Raw genomic sequence first — 22,314 nt, 5'->3', positions numbered from 1 at the left:
TATGATAGGACTTTGTTTTTTATCCATTCTATATAGTTTGCTTCTGCTAATTCCAAACTCTCAGTCCTTCCCTCCACTCCCCCACCCCCCACACATGACAAGTCTGTTCTGTCTGTCTGTGGATCTGTTTCTGTTTTGTAGACAGGTTCATTTGTGTTGAGGTTTAGATTTCACTTACAAGTGGTATCATATGGTATTTGTCTTTCTCTTTCTGACTTATTTCGCTTGGTGTGATAATCTCTAGGTCCATCCATGTTGTGAAGCCTAACCACTCCTTCTTACCAAATGTTTAGCTTCTCTTTCTTTTTGAGGGAGGCAGACAGGGAAGAATAATGATTATTTAGTCTTAAGGGCCAAAGAAGCAGAGGAAGAATGCATTCTAGGTCCTCTTCCTAGCTTGGATGATTCTAGAAGGGCAAACAGTCATGATTATACTCCCTGGTGGACTGGATTTTCTTTCGTTCATGTTCTCCACCCCTCTCTGGGAGAGACTGTACTTCTTTGCCCCCACTGAAATCAGATATGGACATGAGACTCGCTCTGGCTGATGAAATGTGAGATGTGACACGTGTTTTGCTGTTCTCTTTTTTAATCTGAAGTTTCTCAGAGGGGAACCAGAACAAAGACGACAGGAAGCCTGGATATGCAGTCCAATCCGTTTGTGCATGTCTGGCACTGAGATTTTCAGGATGCTTGTTACTGCATCACAACCTAGTCCAAACTGACTGATACACACACAACCCCTCTTTCTTCTGGGAACCCCAAGAAGAGCTACCCTTCAGGCAGAGTGGCTGCTGCTTGGAGAATGCTGCTGTGCCCTCCCCAGATGCCCCCAGAAGCTGGTTCCTCTGTGTGTGTCTGTGTGTGTGTGAGTGGTGGGATGTCAGCTTTTAAATGGGGATGCAACTGGAACGTGGTACCTCATTTTTCTCCAGGCTGTACTCCTCCATCATCTTGTCCCCCTGCTCCTGGAAGGTGATGATGATCAAGGCCACAAAGATGTTGACAAAGAAGAAGGGGAACACCACAAAGTAGACGACGTAGAAGATGGACATCTCCATGCGGTACCCGGGGCTGGGGCCCTGGTTCTCGAAGGTGGCGTCCACGGAGTGCTTGAGGACCCTGTGAGAACCAGGGTGGGGAGCGGGACAAAGTGAGGCAGGGGAACAGGGATGGAGGACAGTATCAAGAGGAGACAGAAAAGAAAGGAAGAGTAGTCACTGTTTCTGACGGCGGTCACAGTGGTTGCTTTATGAAGCCATAATCTTCCCAACACTTTCTGTCTTTGGGGAGTGTTGACAACAACATCAGTATTGTTGTCACACTGCCCTGTATCGAGGGTTTATTATGTGCCAGAAAAGGTATTCAACCTTTTATTTATTTTTCCAGTAACCCTCTCAGGGAGGTTATTACAGGCTCCATGTTGCACACAAGGAAACTGAGGTTCAGCAATTCAAAGTGACTTGCTGTGTAGATCGCCCACTGAGATGGGGTCAGGTTGGGATTTGAAAACGGGTTTGTAGTCATGTATGGGAGTGGGTAGGGGGTCATGGAGGCAGGGATGTGTGTGTGTGTCTGTGTATTTAAGCACAGGTGGTGGTGGGAACTGAGGAGGTGTGAAGAGCTTGCACATGGGAATGAGTGTACCCGTGGCTGCTCCGTACAGTCGCACAGGTCATGCACTGCTCAAGGGCTCTGCATCTAAGTGGCACCGTTCAGCTTCGTGTGTTAACGATGACAATTTTTTTTGCAGGGAGCCCTAAAGTGCCTTCTTTGAGCGAGATCGTTAAGTATTACTGCAATGCTTTTCTGACAGATGGAAGTGATGTCTGTTGAGAAAGGGGCATCTAAAAATTCACTCAAAGGTGTCTAATGGGCAAGCACCGGTCTCACGTGTGTGGGTACTGTGTGTGGGTGAGTAGAGAGGCACGTGTTGGTTAGGGCGTTTGGTGAGCGAGGGAAGCAGGTGAGGATGCTGAAGGCACAGGCTGCAAACTTACCAGACCTTCAACTTGGATTCAGCAGAGACCTCTGGGAGGAGGACCGGGACTAGGGTGGGGAGCCCGAGGCATTGCTGAGACACAAATTCAGGGAGTGCCAGACCCCTCAGTAATCAAGGGAAACAGCATTTTACCCAAATGTCTAGTCTTTTCTGCAATTTTTTAAAAAGATTTTTTTTGTTTGATGTGGACCATTTTTAAAGCCTTTATTCAATTTGTTACCATATTGCTTATGTTTTATGTTTTTTCAGTTTTTGGCCTTGAGACATGTGCGATTTTTAGCTCCCCAACCAGGGATCGAACCTGCACCTGTTGCATTGAAAGGCAAAGTCTTAACGATTGGACCAGCAGGGAAGTCTGAACTGCCAGGGAAGTCTCATTCCTGCAATATTTTAGAAAGTCAAAAGAAATGCCCCAAAGCCCACGATGAACAAAATATCAAGCATTTAAATCCTGGGGACTTCCCTGGTGGTCCCAGTGGTTAAGATTCCACACTTCCAGTTCAGGGGGTGTGGGTTTGATCCCTGATTGGGGAACTAAGATCCCACATGCTGTGTGCAGCATGGTCAAAAAAAAAAAAACCTAAAAAAATTAAATCTGGGGCTTCAATTTTAATCTTGGCATGAGTTAGTCTCACCCATATCCCCCCAGCCCTAACCCTGTCTGGGATGGATAGGTCCTGACTTGGAGAATGTCGAGTCCACAGCCCCGTCTTGGAGGTTTAAGGGGATGTGACCACCTGTGTATCTACGTGCAGCCTTTCTGCAAATCAGAAACAGTGCCTGTTCTGGGAGCATGAAGCATACACTCAAGGGTTAGGTGAGCCGAGAGATGGCTGGATCTCCACCCTTCAAAGCCCAACCACACGTGGGGGCTGCCACTCTAGTGCATTTTGTATCTTGCATTGTCCCCACTTCCGGAAGCCAGGAATGAACCTCTCCTTCCCCCAGACCTGTCTCAGCACCGGACTCTCAGACCCTTCTCTCTCTTGCCCCCGGGCCCCCGCCCCTCCGAGCTCCTCCTGGCCCACTCACTGTGGCCAGCCTTCTCCCGTGGACACGGTGAAGAGGGTCAGCAGCGCCCACAGCACATTGTCATAATGGAACTCATACTTCTTCCACTCTCGATCCCTCGCCTTTACCTCATTCTTCTCATAGAGGAGGTACTTGCCGCTGCCACAGAAAATGGGGACCGTTAGTAAGTGGAGGGGTTTCTCCAGTGGCTCAGTGGTAAAGAATCTGCCTACCAATGCAGACCTCAGTTCCTCCCCCGGGTCGTGAAGATCCCCTGGAGGAGGGCAAGGCAACCCACTCCAGTATTCTTGCCTGGGAAATCCCATAGACAGGGGAGCCTGGTGGGCTACAGTCCATGGGGTTGCAAAAGAGTCAGAGATGACTTAGTGACTGAGCAACAACAACAAGTAAACAAAGGGAAACCCATCATTGGCTCCAGAGAGAGAGAGAGAGAGGAGGAGGAGGAGGAGGAGGGGGGTGGGGCCACCAGCCCACACTGCCTCCCACAGCCTGCAAAGCAGCAACACCCCGTTTCTCCCTGGAGTGTGTGCATCCACTGGGAGACACATCCATGAATGCCACAGCCTGAGTCCAGGGGGAGAGGACTCAGATACTCACATCCTTTTCTAACTTGAACACTTCTACTCCCAACGGTGGGAGCGTCAGGCTTGCGGGGTGGTTAAGAGCAAGGAAGGAGAAAGGCACATTTTGCGGTTCATCAGACCAAGGTATGCAGCTGCTGCTCCTTCTCAGGGTAGGATACAAAGGTTAGCCCCAGACTCTTAGCCTAATGCCTGGGATCTTTCCAATTTCAGCCAACAAAAAAACAGCCGGGAGTCCTTTGCCACATAGTAAAACGGGCATCCCTGGTGGCTCAGCAGTAGAGAATCTGCCTGCAAAGCAGGAACTGAAGGAGATGTGGGTTCAGTCCCTGGGTCAGGAAGATCCCTTGGAGGAGGGCATGGCAACCCACTCCTGTATTTTTGCCTGGAGAATCCCATGGACAGAGGAGCCCGCTGGGCTACAGTTCATAGCGTCACAAAGAGTTGGATGTGACTTAGCATGCACGCGTGCACGACCCTTTATACTGGTGACAAAAGCTGTACTGACTGGGCATTTGGTTAGTGAGAGGCTCAGCACTTTCCTGGACTGAGTCTAGAACTTCCCATCAGGAAGATAACCCAAAGATGGGGGGATTTCACGTCCACAACCTCTGAGCTACAATTCCAAAATCCAGAAAGCTCTGAAAACCTAACATTTTTTCCCTAATGGCAGCTGGCACATTCCAGCCTGAAGGTCAAATCTAGACTTGTCTCTGGGTTGCCAGTAAGCTAAGCAGTGGTTGTATACATTTTAAAATGTTTTTTAGTTGCTAAGTCACTAAAATGCTGTTGTTTTTAGTTGCAGACTCTTTTGTGACCCCATGGACTGTAGCCCGCCGGGCTCCTCTATCTACAGGATTCTCCAGGCAAGAATACTGGAGTGGAGTAGTCATACCCTTCTCCAGGGGATCTTCCTGACTCAGGGATCGAACCTGCGTGTCCTGCACTGCAGGTGGATTCTTTATCTGAGTCACCAGGGAAGCCCTGAATGGTTGAGACCAAATCAAAAGAATTCACTCACGACAGATAAAAATGAAAAGAAATTCAGTTTCCAGAAACAAAGTTTGATTGGCACACAGCCATTCTGATTCCTTTACTTATTGTCTGCAGCGGCTTTTGAGTTTCATTTGTTGTCATGGAAGGTGTATGCAAAGTCAAAGATAGCTACTATCTGGCCCTTGACAAAGTCTGCCCATCTCTGATCTAATGCGTTTGGCAACAAAACCAGACCCAGCTGGATGTGAGGCTTTGTTCTTGTTATTTATCCCATTTGGTGCAAATAGTTGCATGTTTCCTAGCAGAAGTATTGCATTGGATCACAAGGCTGTTTTAATCAACTGAAGGTGTGAGGTGCTATGTGGGACATGCGCCTCGCAATTTTTCTAAAAATCTCAACATATTCTGAATTTATCCGCCTGTAAAGGTTTCCTACAAGGAACTAGATGGGTATTGCTATCCCCTACTTGACAAAGGTGGCAACTCATAAGTTGAGCAACCAGCTTAGGGCTCATGGGGCAGGGACTCTTATTCTACAACTGATGTTCTACTTGCAGATCCAAGCTGCAGATCCGGGCCGCCCTCAATACCCAAGCCCTCAGTTTCCAGGTCCAAGATGAAATGCAACAGGACCCTACGGTCGTCCCCCTCCTACCGTATCCTCAGCCTGCCTTTTGTCTGCGGAAAAATTTCAGCCAAAAAATAAGTTTAATCAGAGGGGTGAGAAAATGCAGAAGCAAAGGAAAACAATCAAAGAAGACTACATTAATAACAGTTTAGTCATTAAGCAGAGTCAAGGGCCTTTAGCTCCTTCTCAAGGGCTATAGATAATATCCTGAGCCATATCCTGTGAGCTGTCTTACAGATACTGAAATCCCCCCCAGGTGGAAGACGTTAACTACACGATGACCAGACTGTAGCCAGACATAAGCTGCCGTGCAGTTCTGAGAATGGGTCTCAAGGAGATGCAAACAAACCGACCCTGGAACTGAAGGTTGACTGTACTTAATTAAGATGCTGCTGACCAATTAAGTGACCAATCTGAAGATGACCCTCACAGCTGGCTGTGCTGTTTCTGCATGTAGCTCCCTCCTTCCATCTATAAAAGTTCTTACCCACTGATTGTCAGCAGAGAAGGGGTAGTTGGCCTTTGGACAGGACTCACCACCCCCCGGTTGCTGGCATCCAAAATAAAGCAAACTTTCCTAAACCAACCTTGCATTTTTATTGGCTTTTGAGGAGTGAGCAGCCAGATCCCCACTTGTGGTTACAAAGAGACTGGTGCCTCTGATCGCCTCCCACCCACCAGCCCTGATGGGGACGCCTAGAAGAGTCAAGACTCACCGGCAATCTTTCTCAAACTCCTTGGACTCATCTGTGCAGTGGAAAAACTTGCCCTTGAAGAGCTGCACGGCCACCACGGCGAAGATGAACATGAACAGCATGTAGACGATGAGGATGTTGAAGACATTCTTGAGAGAGTTCACCACGCAGTCAAACACGGCCTGGTCGATCGGGCGGGAGAGTGGGTGTGAGCAGGCTGGGAGCTGGCCCAGCCTCCACCTCCAGCAGCTCATAATATCAAAGTACAGGATTCCCATTTTACAGAGGAGGACATGAGCCACCGCCGCGCAGTTCTGAGAAGTAAGTGTGGGGGCTGCATCTAGTTCTGAGTTTTTATGCATCCCAACCCCCCAATTCTAACCCCTGGGGAACGGGGGCCACTTCTCCGAGCTTCTCCAAGGTAAGCTCATGGCTCTTTAGGGCAAGAGCAGAGATCGTCAGTGGAGAGGTCATTCCCAGTTCCTTCTTTGTGTCCCTGCCTCAGGGTCACTCTTCTTTCCCAGCATCTGGAGTTGTGCGATCTCTTCCTTTTTTGCCCACCGATCACTAGGGGGCGCTCTGGATTTGTGAGTTGACTCCACGTGCCCTGGAGATTCTGCCTTGAGTAAGATGAAATCTTTCCATCATCCTGCCAATCCCCACCCTCCACCCCCAGCCCCATTCTGCTATGAATCACAGTGGGTTCTAACTACAAGTTAGCATCAAGGGTCATCGAACCTACTGCAATCGCATGTTAGCTTTATTGGCTTTCCCTGGGGGACAGAGTGCATAGTTCTCATGGGGGTTTCAAAGCAGGCTGTGACCCAGAAAATCGGGAAGAGCCACTGAACCGACTACTGCTGGATTCCACGTATTTCAATGCAAGCCGGTTTTCAAGTCCGGAAGGTAGCCACATTTCCTCTTTGAATAATTCATCAACAAAAAGGGGGCGTCGAATCATTATTTCCCAAACTATGGGGGAGGAGCCCACCACCAGTGATATCAGACAATACGTTTAGGTCCTTACAGGAGCCACAAACCAAGTAACACTGATTGCATGGTTGCAAAGTTATTCTCTCTCTAATTCTCTCAATCCTTTTGAGTGAAGGAGAAAGTCTTCCTTAGCTGTTGCTGTGTTAATAACATTTATAATTTTCCTTTTTATGCTTAGGTGTTTGTTTGTTTGTTTTTTTGGTTTGTGTGTTTTCTTTTGTTTTTGGCCCACCAAAACAGGACATGCAGGATCTTAGTTCTCCAACCAGGGACGGAACCTTGTGTCTCCTATGTTGGGAGTGTGGAGTCATCACCACTGGACTACCAGGAAGTCCCTATACTTCTCATTTTTTAAGCAAGAAAGAACAAGCATCCATACTCAAAATCTTTGTCAGGCAACTCTTCTGGGCTAGATTTTGAGAATAGTTATCTTTTTTTTTTTAACAGATATTTAATTTTACCTTCTATGAACAGTGGATTCTGGTTTTTCCAACTTGAGAAACTTGACAAGCATGTCCTTTTAAAATAAATCCACTTAAGTAAAAAAAAATAAAGTGACTTAAACATTAAGATAATACAGGTGCAACATAAATTGAAACAGGGTGTTTGAATGACTAAGCTTCATATCCTTTCTTCTTTCCTTTTTAAAAATTTGAAATGACAAGTGTTTGGGAAATGCTGCTTCATGCTGTTTTGGAACAGGAGATATTGGAGCCTAGAATAGGCAGGTGAAAAGTTTAAGGTTATGTGGGACCAGAAACCTAGTTTCCTGCTTCCCAGATTCGGGTTATGCCCTGTTTTATCCACATGATGCCTTCATGGGAATTAGGAAAAGGGACCTCAACTTTGCATGAGACATTTCACCTAATGGAAAATTACCATAATATACAGATTTTGTTCCATTAACTCACTCTACTGCCATCTACTGGAAAGTTGTAGTAATAAGTAAATCCAACACAAAAAGTAGCAGCATCCCTTTCAACGCGGTGTCCTTGAGCAGTGTGCAAACTGCTCAACTGTACATGGCAACCCTGGGAGATCTCCCATATACCCCGATCTCACCTTGAGCTTTGGCAACCGCTTGATGGTTTTAAGAGGTCGTAGCACCCGGAGGACTCGGAGGGATTTAATCGTGTTGATGTCCTTTCCTTTGCTATTGCCACTGTGGAGGGATGTTAGGATGGGGAGAAGGGAAGAGAGGGAGCCAAGGTCAGGCTGGGTGGTGGGTGGCCTGTAGCCGCACGTGACCCCAGCCTCCCAGGTTTAGGAATCTGGGGTAAACCTGGCATAACCTTGCCTTGCTGAAGAGCAGTCAGTTCCCCTGCTACATCTGGGCACAAGGGTTAGTGAGCAGATGGCCTTCTGAGGTTCTTGGGGTTGTTGAGGGCCCTCCACTGCTGGGCTGGGCCTGAGCAACTGCATGGGGGCGGGGGGCCCTCAGATCCAGCATGAAGGAGTTAGGTCCTACCCTAACCTGTGTGCTCTCCTCGGAGCTGGTCTTACTGAGCTTTTAGAAAATGGGATGCCCTCCCCACCCCCTCCACATTTCCAACAGGATCCATAAAGTCCTTAAAGTGGCATTTAAACAAGAACTCTCCTCCCCCCCCTCCCCCAATATTCCCTGAACCCATGGGGCAAAAAGAACTGGAACATCAGATGCTGATGTTGAATCACTGCCTCATTCTTTCAGGGTCTCTTAGCTCATTTTTGTCAGATAGCTGCGTAAAAGTCCAGCCCAGGGTCTACTGGGCATGAGTCCTAGCACTGTAGATGCCATGACACCCTTAGCCAACCATAATTCAACCCCCCCACCCGACCCTGCAATGAGGAGGGCACTGGGTGTGGTCATCAAAGGCTTGTGATGAATGGAACTCACCACCCACCCAGCTGCCCAAGGCAGAAACCCAATAGTCATGTTCATCCTCATCGCCCTCCTACCATGGCCACCATCCTAGGTCAGACCCCCATGATCCACCTCCCAACTTCCCCCCACTCGAAGTCTCTCTCGTCTTCCACCTTTTCTGCACACAGCGACCAAAACAATCATGCCACTCTCCTGCTCCAAACCCCTCTGGAGCATCTGAATTCCTCGCAGTGCCATCTCTTAACTTGGCATTCAAGGCTCTTCAAAATCTAGTCCAACTTACCTTTCCCTTTGCATCCCCATTGATCATGACACACCCCAAACCCCAGCCACATGCTCTGGCTTCTGTTCCTGCCCTTCCTCCACTGCTCCATTCACAGAACTATGCAGCCTTCAACGCCCAAGGAAAATGTCCCTTCACAATCTCTGCTGACTGCCTCTGGGTTCTGCCAAACCCCAGTGCTTGTTCAGAATCGCTTTTGTTTCCGTCATTGGCTCTGGCTTTAGACAGTGTGTGTGTGTGTGTGTGTGTGTACGCCCAGTTGCTCAGTTGTGTTCAACTCTTTGTGACCCCACGGACTGTAGCCCACTAGGCTCCTCTGTCCATGGGATTTTCCAGACAAGACTACTGGAGTGGGATTGCCATTTCTTTCTCCAGGGGATCTTCCCAACCCAGGGACGGAATCTGCATCTCCCTCATTGGCAGGCAGATTCTTTCCCACTGAGCCACCTGGGAAGCCCTGGCTTTAGCCAGAAAATGCCCCCAAGGCAGAACTGTGGTTTATCCTTCTACGTGTTCATTTTCCCTTTAATCTGGGTTCTTGTCTCCGCCCCCAGCACGTGCCTGGTGTGTAGTTTCAGGACACATGTGAATGCATCCAGATTGGAGTTCTTTGGGGACCAGTGAGCAAACACCTCCCTACAGTCACCTCTTGGGTCGTGAATAGAGCTGCCTCAGAGACATCCTCCATGCTGTGCCTGTCTATCCAGGTACAAAATCATTTTTTTTTTTTTTTTTTTTAAGGGTTCCTTTCTCTCCCTTTGCAGAGAAAAAGAGAATTGGACTTTAACCTGTCAGGCACAGCCATGCTCCAGGATTCAGCAGTCTGAGCACGGTTTTTTTCTTTATCTAAACCGAAGTCATCTTTATGATCTCAAAGCTGTGTCCCCAAAGTATGAGACACATCAGGAGAGTTGCTGAGATGCTTTTAGGCAGAACACAGACACAAGTAACAGGATCGCACAGGGAAACAGCTATGTTTTCTTCAAGTTATCTTCCAGGCTTTCTGCTTTGGTCAGAGAGGAAATCTCTGGTAAGTGTTCATATGTGTCTAATGCCTCCCTGGCGGTTGGTGGTGGTGTAGTCGCTAAGACATGTCCGACTCCTTGCAACCCCATGGACTGTAGCCAGCCAGGCTCCTCTGTCCATGGGATTTTCCAGGCAAGAATACTGCAGTGGGTTGCCATTTCCTACTCCAGGAGACCTTCCTGGCTCAGGGATCAAACCTGAGTCTCCTGCATTGGCACACGGATTCTTTATCTCTGAGCCACCAGGGATTCCCTTAATGTCTCTTTAGCACTCCCTAATCTCCCTTTTAACAAAGAACCTAGCTTGAATGCAACAACTTGCAATGCGACCGTTTCACTTCTGTTGAATTCACTTTTGCAGTTGCCATTCTATCTGAGGTCAACGATACTGGTTGTATGGGGATGACATAAGGTCTTCTAGCAAACTGCAATAGAGCTTAGACTCTATGTTGCTGGGGAAAAAGTCAAGCAAGTGGACATCTAGGTTGTATGCAGAACTGGCTAACATTTTTTTTTCTTTTCTTAAAATTCATTTCTAATTGGAGGATAACTGCTTTACAATGTTGTGTTGGTTTCTGCCGTACATCAGTGTTGAATTTGGCTAAAATCTTGATGCACCAAACTGCTGACATTTGCGAACACGCCTCCTGGGGCACATCTACTCATCTAAAAAGTACTCTATGGCCATTGTGGGGATGTCTCTCTCCCAGGAGGCACATCTCCCTTGGGAGAGGCTGAAATAATCCTCTGTGTTGAGACACCAAGGAGACTGTTCCTGGCAGTTTGGTTCCTGAGCATGCAGGAATGGCTTGATCAAGGTATTCTCACAGAAAACAACCAGATTTTCAAATCACTTTGTTGAGACTGTTGATGTTCTTGGAGAAGGGGAGTTATTCCTCTTAAAGCACAAGCCCTCACTGTTTGGAATGTCCATGCTTCTCCCACCTGGGAAGTTAGACATTCATTCCCCTGATAACCACCCATCCGGCTTGATCTCAGATCATGGGGAGAGCGCCCTCCACGCCCAAGAACTGGGCTAAACGGTGGGTCATGGTGACAGGCAGTGGCCAAGACGCCTCCAGGCTCAGGCTCCCTGGGGAGTAGGCTGAGGGGCTCTAGTCACTGCAAGCGACAGGACGGTGGCAATGACACGAAGCTACGGAAACAGGCCCAGAGCCAACATGGCTGCGTCAGGGCACAGAGAACAGGACAGAACGAGAGAGAGAGAGAGAGAGGGGCACTTTACCGTGTACTGCTCCTGGTGAGGTGGCGTCGGAGGGAGAGACAGGTCGTAAGCGGCCTCAGAAGAAAGAACACAGGACACGCACATACACGCACGCACACCGGAGCGCGCCCTTGCCCGGCCGGGCACCGGGAGGGGCCGCCTCAGGCTGTGGCTCCGGATGGTGTCCATCCTTCCATCTGGAAGACCTCCGTTCCGACCCCTGCCCTTGGCAGGCTCCCGGCACTGCCAAACAGCACCGAGGAAGCCAAATTTTCAAGTCGCAGGACAGCCAGAAAGTTATCAACTACCGAAGGCAAATTTGCCACTAACGGTCACTGCCAAGAGCTGGCGAAAAAACCCTTTTCTTCAGGGTTTCTGGGACTGGAAGACTTTAGAATGTCTTTTTTTAATTTTTTTCCTCCCCAGCCACTCTGTGCTGCATGTGGGATCTTAGTTCCCCAATCAGGGACCGAACCTGCAACTCTATAGTTGCATTGGAAACGCGGAGTCTTAACCATTGGTCTGCTAAGAAGTCCTTTAAAATGTCTTGCAGGGGATGAGCTTTGGAGCTGGGGAGACCTGGGTTTGAATCCCAGCACTGCCTTTAATTTTTTGTGTGTTTGTTTTTGAACTAATTTTCTAATAGATTTCTGCTGGGATGAATGGGCGCTTGATGAGTATTGGAATAAAGCAAACAGATAAACAGGAAGTATCTGTTCACATAGCAAGAGGAAAGAATCCAGCTGCTTTGAGTCGCCCTTAATTCATCCTCATCTCTGAAACAGCCCTTGGGGATGCTGAGGTTTGATACACATTTGTGGCTCTGACTTTACCCCCTAAGTTATGAAGATGAGAGAAGGCCGCTAGGAGTTCCAATTCGGGATGAAATTAAGGGGCGACTCTCAAGAGTCTTTTGGGAAAATGTGGGCCTGGGGAAACCTCTCTGCATCTGGCAGTGGCCCCTTGCACAACTCATCTTTGGAATCAGGGCTCAGTCTTATTACGACCCTCCAATCATGACTGGAGATCAAGGTGTGAGAAACTTGACTGCCATTATTAATAGAACAGTGCCCCTGCCAAACAGATACTCTTCAGAATTTCCCACCTGCCCCCCCTCTTTTGAAATTAGTGATATTTCTAAAAATATAATGGTTTAATGCCTACAAATATTCCCACTGGATTCTTACCCCTCCTGCTACCTTATCATGATACCTCAGTGGTTCTCAAAGCTTAATGTATCTAGGAATTAGTGCACAGACAGAATGGTATACATTCTCCTTTTTGGATTATTGAGAAAGGTTTTCTCAAATTTATTTTTTAACTTTTAAAAACATTAATCCATGGCTTGTGGGATTATAGTTCCCATGCCCCCTGCAGTGGAAGCTTGGAGTCTTAACCACTGGACCATCAGGGAAGTCCCTGGAGAAATGTTTCAACAACAGTATTTCTGCTCAACCTTATGGATGACATAAGGTGTAATACGGGAGTCTTCTGAATGTCACTGCATCTGCTTGTGGGAGGGTGGTACTATTACACCCATTTTCCAGATGAGGCAGCTGAGACTTAGAGAGGGAAAGTGACTTATCCAGGGTCACACAGCCAGCAAGTGACAGACTGAGCTTCAAACCCAGGTTTGTGTATCTTGCACTCTAATCTTCTATTTCTTTCCATTTCATTATACACACACAAAAGAATGCCTTCAAAGGTAGGGCCTGTTTTGAGGAGGATAATAAAAAAAATGGCTTCCTCCTTCGGCTTCCTTGCAGTTGGGCTCCTGAGCACGCAGGAGTGGCTTGACCCAGGCGCTCTGCCGGCCATGCTGGCCTGCTTTGCGGGAGGACTGGCAGCGCCAGATGGACTCTTGGCAGCGAGGGCAGGACCACGATCCCCCAGCTGCTGAGAAGTGTCAGTTGGCCACCCCGATGCATGGGCACAGAGCGTGATGTCATGTGTGGTGACTCATGAAATGGTGTGTTAATGGTCGCATGGACACGGCACACAGTCAGTGGATGGAGCAGGACACACACACACACACACACACACACACACACACACGGATATTTAGGGGAGGTGCAGGAGGGGTAGAAACCAACACGAGAGCTTCGACACATCCTTTGGAAGACCACAGGGATCATCTTCCCATATCCCAGACGAGGCCACAATCACAGCACTGCAGAATCCTTGCCTCCACCCCAACAGGCCAGAACAGCAAGATTCCTTTCCACAAAGAAGGGAATAGTCTCATGCCCTCTTCCCCTGGACTTCTAGGCCTTGCTGGAGACTCGAGGAACCCAGCCAGGCCAGGCTGTCAGGTCTCATCCTCCTGATTTGTGAAAGCGTCCACATTCAGGGCTGAGAGTTGGGCGGCAACCTTGAATCTGACAGTTGAATTCAACCTTAGTGATCCTGCCTGCGTGCTTAGTCGCTCAGTCACGTCCAACTCTTTGCGAACCCACAAACTGTAGCCTGCCAGGCTCCTCTGTCCGTGGGATTCTCCAGGCAAGAATGCCGGAGTGGGTTGCCATCTCCTCCTCCAGGGCATCTTCCCAACCCAGGGATTGAACCTGTGTCTCCTGAGGTCCCTGCACTGCAAGCGGATTCTCAACCACTGGGCCATTAAGCCCTTAGTGATCTTGCTAGACTCATTTCCCGCCACAATCTCTCTGGGCTTGTTTCCTCATGTACTAAAAGGGAATAATAAGAGAAATTCTTATATGGGGCTGTAAAGATTAAGTAAATGGAGGCTGTTACTGTCATTATTATCTGGTCAAGTATCTCAAATTTATGGGGAAACTGAGGCACAGAGAGGTTCAGGGACTTGCACATCTAGAGAGAAACCAAACAGGCTTGCAGGAACCATTTTTTTTTTTTTTTTACAACAATCAGGTTTATTTCATACTTGCTGAGGACCTCAGCTTTGTCTATGAGGAAACAGGGACACAGGACAGAAAACATGAATTAAAAGAACAGAAAGAAGGAAGCAAAGGACTCTGGGATTGGGCACTCAAGTGGAGGCTGTCAGAGCATCCCTTGCTGCTGCTGCTACTGCTAAGTCACTTCAGTCGTGTCCAACTCCGTGTGACCCCATAGACGGCAGCCCACTAGGCTTCCCTGTCCCTGGGATTCTCCAGGCAAGAACACTGGAGTGGGTTGCCATTTCCTTCTCCAATGCATGAAAGTGAAAAGTGAAAGTGAAGTTGCTCAGTCGTGTCCGACTGTTAGCGATCCCATGGACTGCAGCCTACCAGGCTCCTCTGTCCATGAGAGTTTCCAGGCAAGAGTACTGGAGTGGGGTGCCAGTGCCTTCTCTGCAGAGCATCCCTTACTCCTGCCAACATGACATCCATCTGGTAACAAGGAAAGGCCTCGTAGGGCAAGAGACCTCAGGTAAGAGAGGCCAGGAACCTGAAGCCAAAGGGAGGACTCTGAAACTTTTCTTGGGAAAAGAATAGCAGCTTGAGGGCTCCTTCTCTGGTGGAATGGCCAGGCATGCACAAGTTGCTAGATCAAGGCACTCCACCAGCTGTGCCTGGCCTGTAGCCCTGCCCTGGAGGGGGAGTGGCAGGACCAGATGGATTCTTGGCAGTGAGGCGGGGAGGGTGTGGCAGGGGTGGGGTCTCAGAGCCTACCTATTCCATCCCTAGGACCATCACTTAAAGGTGCTCCCCGGGTTGTCAGCCCTTCTAAAACCCCAAGAACATCCCTAACACTCGTCAGGATCCTACTGACAAAACTACACACCCCAGTTCCTGCAAGACATACAAGTTCACTGAGACTCACAGGGATGACCTGAAACCCCTTTCCAGACCCTTTCCTCAAATAGGAATTTAAAAAACAATTTGAAACAGGGATTTTCAAGGGCACGGACTGGCTGGCTTTATGCCTGTAGCAACTTCATAAAACCAGTTTCAAAGGTTGACTCTGCAAACACGCTGCCAGATTTCTGTGAGCTGTAGGCTCATTTTGAGTGCCCTTGTATAACTTTATATTTAAAGGGAAAACTCAAAAAATCAAAAACACAAAATCAGCTCCCTGTGGCAGATTCTTTTGCAAACACAAAGAATCCTTTTGCTGATTGATTCTGGGTGGAAAAATAATTTTGTTTTTTGCAGATTAGGCTTGCTTCAAATTGAGTCTAATTGTAGCTTCAGGGAAACTAGGCCCATTATGGCAAAAGTTCTATGACTGAGAGGCTTGTTTCCCAAACTGCGAGGTCAAATGGGGGATGGAGGTGGGACAGGGCAATGGTGGGGGCCCCCTCTTTGGCAATGAAACTTGTTGGCTCCCACAGAGGTCTGGAAGGAAAGTTCCAAGGATGAACTGATGGGCAGCAGACACTACTTCTATTGTCCTACACCTAGGGGTGTAAAACAGAGGGCGAAACCCACTACCCAGGCCAGGCCACAGCGGGCAAAGTAGGGGGGCTGTGTGTGGAGATGGACGTGGCCTCTTCCTGAGCCCTGGGGGACTTGGGAGCTGCTGGCCAGATGTCATCCTGGAGGGCTGGAGGAAGTGTGGGAGGGGGTGCCTCCCTGCACTTGCCTTCCCTGGTCCTGGAGACCACGCCAGGTTGGAACATGGTGGGGACTGGGTCTTTGATGCCAGAGTGAATGGTGGAGTGCCCGCCTTCTCCAGGCCATATGGCCCAGGTTAGACAGAAGGTCAAGGCAAGGGAGAGGATGGAAGGGAGAAAAAGAGATGGGAGGAGGAGAGGGAGAGGAAAGAAAGGATGGGGAAGGTTAGGGAGGGGGAGGGGAGGGAAGAAGGGAGGGGAGGGGGGGAAGAAGGGGGAGGGGAGGGGAAGAAGGGGAGGGGGAGGGGAGGGGAAGAAGGGGGAGGGGGGGAGAGGAAGAAGGGAGGGGGAGGGGAGGGGAAGAAGGGAGGGGGAGGGGTAGTGGAGGCAGGGGCTAGGGGTAGAGAGAGAGAGAGAGAGGGCAGGAGAGGGAGTCAGAGAGAGGGCAGGAGAGAGAAAAGGGGCAAAGAGAAAGACGGAGAAAGACAGCAACAGGACCAAGGGAGGGAAGGGGATCCGAGGGGTTCACCCCAGGCTTTTCAGAATTGAAACTTTCTCAGAAGCTAGCATGATTCCTAACTGATTCCTCCTTGTAGGAGTCGCTCAAATAACTGATGGACGGAGGGAGAAGCATATTTAATTACATTCTCATATCCACAGTGTATTGCCTTTTAAAATCTTTTTTGGGGGGAAGAAATTTGTGCTCACTTGATAAGAAACCAATTGTACCTTGAATTTTTTTTTTTTGGTCATTTTTATTAATCAGCATTCTGTGAAACTTCTATGTTAAATCCTGTATTCACTTAACTATTGAGGTTCAGTGTTTCTTCCTGACTTGTAGCTGCTTTTTATATATGAAGGCCATGGATGCCCTGTTTTATTTGTGGCAATCTTTCCCCTCTAATTTGCTGTGCACTTCACTTTGATTATTATTACTATTAAATCTACAGGACATCTTAATAATAATGTAGCCAAATACTCAAATACTTAAAAAAGTGGGAGAGAGAGAAGAAGGGGGAGAGGAGGGAGGGAGGAATAAAAGAGAAAGAAAAGGAGGGTAGAGGGAGAGTGGACCGAAAGAGGAGGAGAAAGTAGACGATAAAGAGAAGGAGGCGGAAAGTCTGGCTGGAGTCAGAACTACATTCCGCCTCCTGACTTTCATGGTACATCTCTACCAGCTCAGAGGTGTTCAGAAACTCTGGAGAGTTCTAGCTCTTCTGACACAACCTGACCTCATTGTGTTCCCAGGAGTGGCCCACTTTAGCCCTTAAATTGGAAATGGGCCACCACGCTGGCCTCCTGACAAACCAAGTCCTCGCTGTGTGGTCGGGGGGCCGTTCAAGGACTCCTCCAGGTCTGCTGAGAGGGGGCCAGGAGGCAGGGGCACAGAGGAAGCCCCTGACTTCTCATTATGTGGGTGAGGTGGGTCTGAGTCCTTCTGAGACTCCTTTTTAGGAATGATCCACTGTGATTGGGCACAGACAAGGTCTGTAAAAAGAATTGTTTCTGGATTAGGAGCTGATTAGTTTTTTTGACCCCAAACATCTACGACTTAAGGAATGTACTGCTAAGTTTGCTACCAGGGCCCTAAGAGCTAATGGCTACTCAGTCCTTAGATGCCATCTTGGAATTGCCACCCAGAATGTGGGCACCATCTTGGAATGGCTACTAAGCCTTTGGGTGCCATCTTGGAATGACTGCCCAGAACTCAACTGCCACTTTGACATGGTTGCCCAGAATCTACGCACCATCTTGGAATGGCTTCTCAGCCCCTGGGGTGCTATTTTAGAATGGCTGCCCACAACTCGGGTGCCATCTTGGAGTGGCCTGATGAGACATGACCTTTCAGAGTGTCCTAGGACTGCCAGGAGAAGTTCAAGACACATGAGGGGAGTCATCAGGTCTAGAATTACAGGGCCTGCAGGCATAGGGTGGGGGTCCAAATTCTCATGCACATTCATTTCCTAATTGTCTTTTTAGGGGCTCCCCAAAGAGACAGTGGAGCTTGTAGAGCAGAAGGAAAATGAAATGTCCTGGTGGGGCTAGTCTACAGAAAGCAGCACAGCAAGGGGTTGGTGGCATGGCTGTGTGAGGAGGTAGAAGGTGGGGGCCCTTCTCCTTCTTCCTCCATGGTGGCCATCATGCAGAAGCCAATCGAAGCTCTTCCTGGTAGCATGCGGATGCCTCCCGCCACCCCAGAGCCCCCTTTTCCCATCTTTACACCTCGAGAACATGTCCCCTGATCCAGTGGGTTGGGGGTGGAGGGACAAAGTGGTAAGTGAAGTCCTCAGGAGGAGACTTACGTGAAGGCAAAGGCCACCAGGGCCCCACTGACCACTATGAAGTCGAGAATGTTCCAGAGGTCACGGAAGTAGGCACCCTGGTGCAGGACGAGCCCCAGGTCGATCATCTGAGGAGGAAGAGACAGCGTTCTGATCCCTCATCCCCACCCTGGGGAGCAGTATCTACCCTTTTAGGCTTGGTGGAGGGGCCCCTGGAGGAAGCATGGTAGCCAACAGGACCACCTCATCCTGAGGGGATGGGTCAGAGGCCAGGGGACCTCAGGGAGGAGTGAGAAGCCCCTGCTCAAGGCCGCTTCCCACCTTGGGAAAGGTAGTTCTGACTTGCTGGTTCTTAGGTCAAAACCTCAGGGTCCCCCCGGCTTCTCACCTCACATCAGATCCATCAGCAAACCTCATTGGTTCTACTTTCCAAACGTTCCAAGAATCTGCCCACTTTTTACCACCTTGTCTGCCACCACCCTGACTGGTTCCCATCATCTCCTGCCTGGACCAGAGCAATCATCTGCTCCCAGTTCTCTTGGATCCCCTACTCCCCACCTCCCACCCTGCTCCTCTTTCCAAGTCTGACCTCCCACGGAGGCTAGAGGGTGCCTGTGAACATCCGAGTCGTCACGTCCCTCTGCTCGGACCTTTCCATGGCTCCCACCTCACTCGGGATAAAAGCCCCAGACTGTCCCGTGGCCCCCACGTTCCTGCTTGATTCGTCCCAGTCACCTCTGCTCTCATCTCCCTGCTCTGCTTTCCCCACTCTCCTCTCTCACTTTCAGCCACATCAACTTCCTCGCTGCTCCACAAACACACCAAGTATTTCCAATCTCTGGGGTGAGCCTCTTGCACCAAGGTGGGATTCTTGAGAGTGCAGAATCCTGTGGAGCCCTGGCACTCACCTTGATCACCATCTCAAAGGTAAAGACGCCTGTAAAAACGTAGTCAAAATATCGCAGCACCTGCAGGGGATAAAAGCAAGGGGGCAGAGGATCATTGGCTTGCTCCAGCAGAGTCCCCGTGATCCTAGCCATGGCCCACTGGGGTATGTGGCCTCTAGCAAGGTCCCCAAGGAACAGAGTCTCCACCCACATGAGAAAATGCTGCAGCCATGTACAGAGGGGCAGGTCCTGCACTGCACAAGGGCCCCTCCCAGCCTGTCTCCGTGCAGATTTGTATGTTGTGAATGAAACTGTCCAGCAGATGGCAGCAAAGTCCTAACAAAACCATTGTTAAGGATCGTTTGCTTACCAATGGGAAGGGTGCCTCTTTTCACTTGCCCAAAGCCCTAAATGGACTAGAGGTGGCCTCAGGGAAGTTCAGGAAAGACTCTTACTTCTTTTGGCAACAAGTCTGATCCCCCAGTGTCTCTGACCTTCTGGTCTCCTGGGTGAACAACTGTTCCCGCATAGAGTTTCCTAAATATGATTAGCCTCCAGGACAGACACTGGGGACCGACCTCACTGCGGCATCCATTTCCTTCCAAGTACGCAGCCATACCCTCATCAGAGTGGGTTGATTCTCCCTCACCTCGCTAACTTACACAAGACCAAGTACTAGCGGTTTCTGGACAGGCAATGTCTTGCACTCTGGTCTCTTTCCTGGCCATGCCATAGCACATCCCTTGTGTGACCTTGGCGTGAGGATGTTGAGTGGCATGAGGATGCTGGCAAAGTGCCCAGCACGCGGTAACCCCAGCGGCTGACCTCAGATCTGGCTTGTAGTGAGGGCTGTTAATTACTGAGCAGGCCACCAGAGGGCGCCTGTGAGCCCACAAGTCAGATCACTGCCCCCTTCTCTGCTCAAGAACCCTCTATGGCTCCCACCTTACTCAGGGTGAAAGCCAAAGTCCTCTTTGACCTCCAAGGCCCTGGACAATCTGTTTGGCCACCTCCCTTCCCTCACCTTGTCCCACTTTCCTCTGGCTCACTCCACTTCTACCACCCTCGATATTCTTACCTCAGGGCCTTTGTACAGGTTTGTTGGCCTGGAATACTCTGTCCCATGTTCCACCTGATATTCTCTCTCTCCTCCTTTATGGCTTGGCTCAAATATCACATTCCTGACTGCCTGTTTAAAATTCCATTTTCCTGAAGCTTGGAATCTTCCTTACCGAGTCTACCCGTTCCCCTACATCCCTCACCCCTGGCACTTATCACTTCCTGGCAAACTATTTGTCATAGTTATTAGTAACGTCACTGTCCATCTCCCCAACCTGAACATCAGCCTCACGGGGGCAGGGATGTCTGCCTGTCCCTGTGCTATCTCCAGCTTATAGCTCAGGGCCAGGCATACAGCAGATACTCAAGAAATGCTTGCTGACTGAATGCACGAGGCTGGGGCTGCCCTGGGTCCTGCAGGAGCTGGGCTCTGCGATCTGTGTGGTCACAGCTCACGTTCTCATCATGTGTGGCGCTTGGAGGGCCCTCCGAGACCAGAGTGGCCAGGATAGCTGACTTCCTGGGATGGGTGGCAGGTGCAAGGACTTGGAAGGTTCTGGGAAGGCTGAGGGGGTGGTGGTGGGAGAGCATTTGAGGTGTACCAGGCAGCTGAGACAACATGCATAAAGGTCTGGTGCTCTGCGAGCTCTGGGAGTGCAGGGACGATCGTACAGCCTGTCAATCCTTGCTGTTTAGCTCAGCACCCGGCACATGGTAGTTGCTTATTAAATAATTACTAAATAAAGCAATGAATGGAAAGAAAGGTAGGCCAGGCGGTCAGGTGAATCAAATTCTGGAGAACTTAATAAATGGAGCAGGAGGAAATCAAAAGGCCAATAAATTAGGTTCAACCATATCTAATATATAGATCCTTTTGACTTCTACAAATGGCAATTTTCTGTGACTCAGTGGAATCCAAAATTCTCAGTCTCATTTATCATAGGGAAATACAAATCAAAATCCTGATGAGATTCCAGACCCACCAGGTTGGCTAAATGAAAGAACCCACAGCACAAGTGTTGGCAAGACTGTGGCGCAGTGAAGGCCTTGTTGGATGTTGCTGGTGTGTGTCACTGTATCGCTCAGTAAACATTCTGGCTGCAAATTTGGGGCTGACCATATGCAAATTCTATGATCCAGAAACTCAATTTCTGGTTTTATACCCTGGAGAGAGTCAAGCCCAGGGGCCCCATGTCAGGAGTAGGGGGATATGGTGACAGCATTTTAAACTGCAGACAATCCAAATACACGTCAACCAGAAGATGAAAGAACAAATTATGCCACAGAGTGGAATATTACACAGCAATGGAAAAGAATGACTGTCACCACCCAAGAAAATAAGAACTCATCTCAAGGTTGAGTGATGGAAGAGATGCACAGAATTATTCCATCTGTTCAGTGTTAGAAGTAGGAAGAAATAAATTCTAGTGTTTAAAGATGAACGTGTAGCTGGGAAAATGAGAGGAGCTAAGAAATGCTCTTTCCAGAAGTAAGGGTTTGGATACCTCTAGGGCAGGGCTTTTTACATACTGTTGACAATAGGGGTCAGATTCTTCTCTGTGGTGGGGCTGCCCTGTGTGCTGCAGAGTGATGAACAGTGTCCCTGATCCCTACCCTCTTGTGCTACTAGCAACACCCTTGATGCTCCAACTCCTGACACCTGAACATGTCTGCAGACCTTGTTCCTGCTTGTGAACCCAGCTTCACAGGGAAGGATGAATCGAAGAGGTGCCTGTGGTTGAGGTCTGTTTTGTTCTATTAATACTTCTTGCCTTGGGTGGTGCTTACATGGGTGTGTGACTTTAAAATCCTTGATAAATGAATGGATTGTATGTGTTCTGTTCATTTTTCTGAGGCCTGTTCCAGACCAGCTAATGAACAGAACTTGGGGAGGGGTCCCAGGGTGTCAGTTGCCAATAAGAGGCCACCATGCACTTGAAGAGGGAGGGCTTTAAAAATTTTTTTGGCTGATGCCACCGGGCATGTGGGATCTTAGTTCTCCAGAGATCAAATCCATACCCTCTGCAATGGAAGTGTGGAATCTTATCCCCTGGACCACCAGGGAATCCCGGAAGAGGGAGGGCTTTGGGGAGAGATGCTTCAACTAGGAGTGATGGGGCAGGGGTGGGGGAGCCAGAACTTTGCAAATGCTCCACGGGGGCTGCTCCTAGCCCTGTCAGGGTTCTCTTCAGCCCCAGGAGCTCAGGGGTATCCCCGGAACCCCCCATGCCCATGCTCTCCTTGCCAGA

The 22,314-nt window shown here is 49.2% G+C and overlaps 1 protein-coding gene across 1 annotated transcript in view; it reads right to left on the bottom strand.

Moving 5' to 3' along the window:
- The window catches only part of CACNA1A (calcium voltage-gated channel subunit alpha1 A), a 253,453-nt gene that overhangs the window by 46,385 nt on the left and 184,754 nt on the right, over positions 1-22,314 (bottom strand). The window contains 6 exon segments of the mRNA XM_070373554.1: positions 921-1,122; positions 3,035-3,172; positions 5,956-6,116; positions 7,990-8,089; positions 18,141-18,247; positions 19,028-19,087. Coding sequence (XP_070229655.1) covers positions 921-1,122; positions 3,035-3,172; positions 5,956-6,116; positions 7,990-8,089; positions 18,141-18,247; positions 19,028-19,087 — 768 coding nt within the window.

The sequence above is a fragment of the Bos mutus genome, chromosome 7 (assembly GCF_027580195.1).
Source record: "Bos mutus isolate GX-2022 chromosome 7, NWIPB_WYAK_1.1, whole genome shotgun sequence".
NCBI classification, from domain to species: domain Eukaryota; kingdom Metazoa; phylum Chordata; class Mammalia; order Artiodactyla; family Bovidae; genus Bos; species Bos mutus.
The sequence above is the reverse complement of the archived record's forward strand: the minus strand, read 5'-3'. Positions and strand labels throughout refer to the sequence as shown.